The following is a 6946-nucleotide window of genomic DNA, read 5'->3' as shown; positions in this document are numbered from 1 at the left end:
CACAAAGATAAAAAAGAAGAAGAGGGGAAAAGAAAAAATAGAGAAAAAAGGAGAAAAGCAAAAAAACAGGCCGGCGCTCCCCCGTCAACCTCGGAAGCGCCGGTCGCCTCCTCCTTCCCCGGCGCCCCGCCTCCGCCTCTGTACCCGGCGCCGCCTCCCTCCCTCCCTCCTCGAGTGTGCGCGCACCATGGCGGGCCTCCTCGAGCTCCGCGACGCGCCATGGCGGGCTGCGTCGAGCTCCGCGACACGCCATGGCGGGCCGCCCCGAGCTCCGCCGCGCGCCATGGCAGGCCGCGTCGAGGTCCGCCGCGCGCCATGGCGATCGTCGTCGCCCTCGACGGAGGCTACGGCAGGTGAGCTCCCCGGATCTGCGCGCCTACATCTCGAGCCGACGAGCGGCGGACCTGGCGGCGGAGCTCCGCGCCAAGCTCTCGTCCCTCCCCGCGTTCCGGCTGAGGTTGAGCTTGCGGAGCATGGGCGCGAGTGCGCGGAAGGTGGGCGGGACGCCACCGGGGAGGCGCGCGAAGGAGGGCGCGAGCGCGCCGGCGAGGCCCGCGCCGTGGATGCGCATGCGCTGCAGGGCCCATGCACGGCGGAGGTAGAAGGGGAGGGGCGGCGCCTCCGCCATGGCCCCGCGCAGGCCTGGCGCTTGCGAGCGGGTGGGAGGGGCGGCGCTGGAGTGGGAGAGCGGGCGAGCGGCGCTGGCCCATGCCCCCGCCGGCCGACGCACGCGGCGGCGAGGCCGGCAGGGAGGAGCCGAGCTGTGCGGGCCATGGGGACGGTCTGATCTGTCGCGGACGGTCGATCCACGCCGCTTCTTTGTTTTTTTTTTTGCAAATAGACCCTTCAAGTTTTTTTATTCAAACCCGCAGTCCACGATTTTTTGTAAACACCCCCCCAGACACACACACACCCTCCCAGCATCCCCCACTCCCCGCCCCCCTGGGCCTCCCCCTCCCCTAACCCTAACCCTAGCATGCCCGCCGGTCGCCGCCCTCCGCCCCCGCTGCTGGTCGCCGCCCTCGGCCGCCGCCCCTCCCGGGCTGCGCTCCTCTCGACCCCGCCACCGCCACCGCTTCGATCCTGATCGTTTGCTCCGCCTCGCTGTGGCGAGGGGGATCTGACCGGCAGCGTCCCGGTGGCGGATCTGGACCGCTTCACCCTCCGGCACCATCGTCCATCGAGGTCCCCGCCCCCTTCCCCCTCTCGCTCCATCCCGGTCGCCGCTGGCTTCCACGCGCCCTGGCGGATCTGGTCGGCGGTGCGGAGGTGCCGTTTCCACGTAGCGGAGCGCGTCGCCTGAAGGGGTGTGCGGCAGCGGCGGCCTCCTCCATGCGCAGGGCGCAGGCCATCCATGGCCGCTGCGTGCGGGGGCTGCCTGCTTCAGGCGATTCCTCTTTTCCACCGCCATCGCCCATAGGCGCGCGGCCTCCCCCGCCTTCTCCGCCCCGCCGACGTGCCCAGTACGTGCGGCATTCTGCTTTGCCCTGTTTGCTTGGTCGCCATCATCGGGAGCCATGTAGTGGCTCGCGATTAGCCGGGATAGTAGGTCTGTACTCATTCATTCGTCCGAATTGGCGAATTGGGCAGTTTGCTTTGGGATAGCACAGAAGCTTTTCCTCCGTTATCATAACAACCCTAACAATGACTTGCCATATATTGATCCTGCCTGCAAAAAGCATCATGCAACAGTGCACTCCCACTGCAAATCTAAAGCACTCACTGTAGTGTGCAACAAGCATTGAGCTGTCCTGAAATCAGATCACTCTGGATAACATGTCTGGTAAATGCAACCAACACTTTATCTTTGCTTTGCTTGAATACTGCTGTATGTGAAAGAAACTCTTAGCATAAAGCAAGAGAATATTGATGGATGGGATGAACACTAAGGCTTGCTGCCAAATGCCAGGACCAGAACAAGGCCAGTAGCAACAAATCCATTTCAGTAACTCAGGACCCGGGAACAGGGAAGATGACAGAACTGAATGTAAGTAGGCTTTGTTGTTATCTGGGTGCTTAGGTTTAGAGGAATGGTGTCGGTTTTATTCATTATGCTATTTACCATTCATCTTTAGTGATTGCCATCTACTTTATTGGTGAACCACCGTGTAAATGTACGGTTCAATAGTTGAGAATTTCCTTATTATTATCTATTTTATTAACGGTGCAAACTGACTTGACCCAGTTACCTGTTAAGTTATGTTTTATTCTGTGATGATATCAGGTGAGCAATGGAGCGCATGGAGCTCCTCAGCAACAAAAATATGTCTTTTATTGTTTAACTACATTGGGCTCCTCTTTTCTTCAGATATGCAGAAGGCCAGATAGGAAATGGTGCGTACTTGCAGGCTGCATAAAAGACACTAAAACGAGATTATTATGGGTTCACAAAGCCGTTTCTAAGCTGAACCTTTTTATCTATACTCATAGATTGATTTCACACATATGTTTACATTTCTCAACAAATTCTCGGTGTATAACATAGATAGGAAAGAATCTGATTCACACTTAATACATCTTATCTATATTAGCTTCAATTCACCAGAATAGTAGTGGTTAGTTATTTGTCAATGTGTACTTTCACAGATTTGTGCAGACAAGTTTTAATGCCTCCATTTAAGCACCCTACCTGTTTTTTTTGCGAGAAGCACCCTACCTGATTTTGTTACTATGATGACAGTCTCACTGTATGAATGTTATCTCAACTGAACTCTTAACTGTGTTGCAGGTTTAAATTGGCATGCTTCTTTATCTCTAAAAGATCTTTTTTTTGATACAACCTGATAATTTTAGAATAGTAGTCGGCTGTACTTTATTGGTGATGATGAGCCAAACTGATTGCAATGAAATTAACTTGCGTAGTGCTGGTTCTTACATTTGGTGACCAAGGGTAGCATCGTTCAAATAGCTAGCTGCATCTACGGAGGGATTGTTTGCAAGATTCAGCCAGCAGCTTGGGTAGTAACTCTGATTTCTTTCCCCTTTTGCTGGCATAACTGATGACCCGTGAAGGTTGAGTTTATATGATTCACTGCCATGCCTTCAATATGTAACTATGGCATCATTATGTATCATTTATCATGGTTTGTCTGTTATTGTGTTGTAGGTTAAGGCTAAAACAAGCTGTAATAGGTGTGCTTTAAGTGGCATGTGTTCATATTGTGAGATTAGTTGAAGCCCAACGATGACCAATGGGACAAGGTAAGTGGACACGAATATGTTCATTAAAATGTAGTGACTGGCTATTCAACTCTTTCTTGGCAACTAGATATTTTATCTACAGATTTTTCTTTACATGGCATACAATTAATATTGGAACTTGCATTGTCGTTCCTTATATCCAGGTGAAGATTTATCTACATTGAAGCATTCACATGGATGAGGGGCCATGATTGTCCTGAGGTTGCTTTTAAACCACTACCGAGCTGCCTTACATGGAAAGAGAAAACATTTCTCCAACCTTTTTCCTATTGTTACCTCATCTTGCAAATTTCTTATCTCTAACTTGAAATACAAGTAGTAGGAGGGGTTTAGTCACGAGTCCTTCAATATTTTCAATATTGCAGAGCCTTATCATGGAGAGTTGTGACATAACAGAAGCCTCCTTAAAACTATTAAGAATTATTCATAGTAATAATGGATATGGTGATTTATTAGTCATATTTATGATGCTTCTTGCCAATTGTGTATTGGCTCATCTTTTGACCGGAAGAGCAATGATAATGCTAAAAATATATAAATTTAATATCTGTGCATCCTTGAAATCAGTATTCAAGTTTACTTAGAGGCGATTTAGTGTTCTGCACTGCATTGTTTTTATTTGTTCTTTTGTTTGGTGACCATGCTCTGTCGATTGTATCTGTACATATTGAGGAATCATTCCTATTGTGTTATAAAACTAAGCTAACAGCATTTCAAAAGAAAAAAAAGCTAACAGCCTCCCATCGGCTTATCATTTTTACGATGCATGGCAGCACAGCCAGAACGAGCGCGGCGAAGCTCGCTATCCTTCCTAGTAGTTACTATACAGCAAGAAGCGAGCGTACTCCACAGCGCTCCGCATCCGCGCGCCTGGCGCGTGGTGCTGATGGGTGTTAGACCGTCCACAGCGATAGGAGGAAATGGAGGAGTAAATCTACTGTTTGGCACTGTAGATGCACTGTTTGGCACTGTAGACAGAGAGAGCGTGGGAAACGAGGCAAGAGCAAATTTGCTCTTGCTCTTGCCATTGTGGACAGCCTTAGACGGAGGAAGCGTACTCCACAGCGCTCCGCATCCGCGCGCCTGGCGCGTGGTGCTGATGGGTGTTAGACGGAGGAGCTCGGCGCTGGGCCTGATTTTCAGCCCGCGTCGTGCGTCCCGTGATGCTCGACCCACCTCGAGCTCCCCCTATCCATCCATCATCCAGTCCACGCCCTCCGCCACCAATGCAGTAGCCAGCCGAGCCGCCTCACCCCACCTCGCCGCTCGCGATGGCGGTCACGCGTGTCGCGGTGGCCGTCGCACTCCCGTCCGCGCTGCCCTCCTCCCGCCGCCGCCGGGCCGTGCCCCCCTCCTCCTGCCGGCCTCTCCCCACCTCCCGCGCGTCCAAGGCGCTGCACGCCGCCGCCGCCCCCGCCGTAGGCGCGGTCGACGAGGAGACCCCCGCCGCGTCGCCTTCCTCAGGTTCGCCTCCCGCCCTTCCTGCTGCTTCCGTGGCCTCGGATTTCAGATTGGGTTGTCCTCAGCTGCGAGTTGCTCGTGCAATAGACGATAGGATGCTCGCTTGGCCGCATTTGATATGGGAGCCGTCGGAGTAAGAGTGGGCTGCTAGGCAGCGGAGGTAAAGCGAAGCGTGATGAGCTATTGACCTGGGTGGCTGTTGGTTGTTGCAGATTCTAGCAAGGGAGTGGAGAACCTGGTGATCATTGGTTCCGGCCCGGCCGGGTACACTGCTGCAATCTACACTGCCAGGGCAAACCTGAAGCCCATCGTGTTCGAAGGTTACCAGGTGGGTGGTGTCCCTGGTGGGCAGCTGATGACCACGACCGAGGTGGAGAATTTCCATGGTAATTTCTAACGCTCCTGCAGTGCTCAATCGCGACTCCTCCCTGCTGGCTTTCTTGGCCGCCGAACTCCTTAGCCGCGGTCTCTCTTGTGCGCAGCGCAAGGGGAGGGGAGGGGAGGGCGACGGGAGGGTTTCGTGGAGGTCGAGCTGCCGCGCCGCCTTCGTGTCCGATGGTTCGCGCGGGGGGCGCCGCGTCGGAAGGCCACTGGACCCACCTCGCCGCCGCTCCCGTTCCCTTCTGAGCCTCGGTCAGCTTCCTTCCTTCTCCATTTCTACATCTTGCGCCTTTTGTCTCGCGCTTCGTCCAGCTGAGATTCGTGCCTCATGGTTCCTTTTCCGTGTTCCTTGTGCCGCCGTCGTTGCCGTTGGTGGTTGGACGGGGCTGCTCCGGTGGTGGTCTTGCTTCGGACGCTACTGGGCGTGGCCAGGCGGCGATGGCGCTCCAGACGGCTAGGCGGCGACGGACGCTTCTGCCAACTCCATAAGTCTGGCCCAAAGCCCATCATCACTACTGGGCGCGGTGAGGCGCGCGGCCCACCTAGTATGTACATAGCAGTCCTAGCTGGCTCGTGATGGTGTGCAGGGGAGGAACGAGTTCTTTTTTATCCCAGGAAGGAGTTTTTTTTTATCCCAGGCAGATGAAACGATCGGTCTCCAGCGAGCGGGGGGTTATTTGCATAAAGGCCACGCCATCTGGACTCGTTATAGGCTTATTTGAGACCTAAATTGAGTTTAGGCACGATGATGACATACTTTAAAAGTTCGTGGAGCGGAAAAAGTTTAAGGACCGGAGATGTACTTTACTCTATTTATAGAGATGTCCTGGTTCCCTCTTCCCTGATCCGAGTTGGATTACTGTTCCAAAGTCTGAACTTTGCAGTTCATAGCATAGGCAGATGGGCTATTTCGCTAAATCCAATCAAATTTTGTCCGCCTTTGTTTACTTGAATTATTGAGACTTAGTTGGCTCAAATTTAGCGGCGTGTAACGATACTGCAGAATGCGTTTCCCTCCTGTGGATTTTTTTAGGGAGACTTGCTCGTTTTTATTCAGGAAACTCTGAACCATCGATGTCTCGGTCCAACAAAGTTTTTACAAAGTTTAGGAGGGGGTCAAGCCAGATGATTGGATGACTCGGGTCCCATACAAAACCAGACTGAGCAAGCTTATGTGCAGACCGATTACAACAACGAGGAACATAACTGAACTTTATATCAATAAAGTGCAAAGAAATTAAATCTCGGATGTCTCTGAAGATGACACCACCAGGAACTTGATCAAAGCTTGCAGTTTGAATGGCCGAGAGCAAGTTAGTCGAATCAGCCTCAACGATCACTCGCGAAATCCCCACGTCGATGGCTGCTTTCAGTGCAGCTAAACAAGCATCGCTTTCAGTAGTAGACAGAGCATCATGGACAGCGGCCAGTTTTCCAGACCCTGCTAGCACACCATGGCCATCACTATCGCGCACCACAAAACCCCAAGCATCTGTCTTGTCCTTCTCATGAAAAGAACCATCAGAGTTGATTTTCAGCACATCTATAGCAGGGGGATTCCACTTATTTCCTTTTCTTATCGACTTTCCACTGATGCTAGGCTGTTCTTGATGAGCTCTGAGAAATTCTGCAGCAAGCACAGATGCCCTCCTCGCAGTTTCCAACACCGAAGGCACTCGATCTCCAACATTGGTCTTATTTCTTCCCATCCACCAAGCCACAGCAAGCTGATGACCAGTTGTTGCCTGCCTCTATTCACACTCAATATATGTTCGACCACCTCCTTCGCTGAACCAAGTGTTAGTAGAAATATGCGAACATCCTCTAAGCTCAACTGCTGCCAACATTTTTTAACCAATTTGCACTTGAGGAAACAGTGGCCACCATCCTCACTAAAGCGCTA

General features: G+C 52.3%; 1 protein-coding gene and 1 long non-coding RNA gene across 3 annotated transcripts; both read left to right on the top strand.

Moving 5' to 3' along the window:
* Positions 1 to 2901: 2901 nt before the first annotated feature.
* On the top strand, positions 2902 to 3517 carry LOC120653954. The gene is made up of 3 exons (XR_005666909.1): positions 2902 to 3012; positions 3107 to 3201; positions 3345 to 3517. It is a non-coding gene; the product is annotated as an uncharacterized LOC120653954 (long non-coding RNA).
* An 854-nt stretch (positions 3518 to 4371) lies between these two features.
* Positions 4372 to 5978, top strand: LOC120655138 (thioredoxin reductase NTRC-like). Of its 2 annotated transcripts, none has more exons than XM_039932854.1 (4): positions 4372 to 4665; positions 4875 to 5048; positions 5145 to 5295; positions 5502 to 5978. In XM_039932854.1, the coding sequence occupies exons 1-4, from the start codon at positions 4473 to 4475 to the stop codon at positions 5530 to 5532; spliced, it is 549 nt and encodes a 182-aa protein (XP_039788788.1). In that variant the 5' UTR covers positions 4372 to 4472; the 3' UTR covers positions 5533 to 5978. The 2 variants fall into 2 exon arrangements, with proteins under 2 accessions (XP_039788788.1, XP_039788787.1); XM_039932853.1 differs by having other exon boundaries at positions 4377 to 4665; positions 5476 to 5978.
* Positions 5979 to 6946: the final 968 nt, after the last annotated feature.

This window comes from Panicum virgatum, chromosome 1N, assembly GCF_016808335.1.
Source record: "Panicum virgatum strain AP13 chromosome 1N, P.virgatum_v5, whole genome shotgun sequence".
Lineage (NCBI taxonomy): Eukaryota > Viridiplantae > Streptophyta > Magnoliopsida > Poales > Poaceae > Panicum > Panicum virgatum.
Note: the sequence above shows the minus strand (reverse complement) of the source record. Positions and strands in the feature narration are given on the sequence as shown.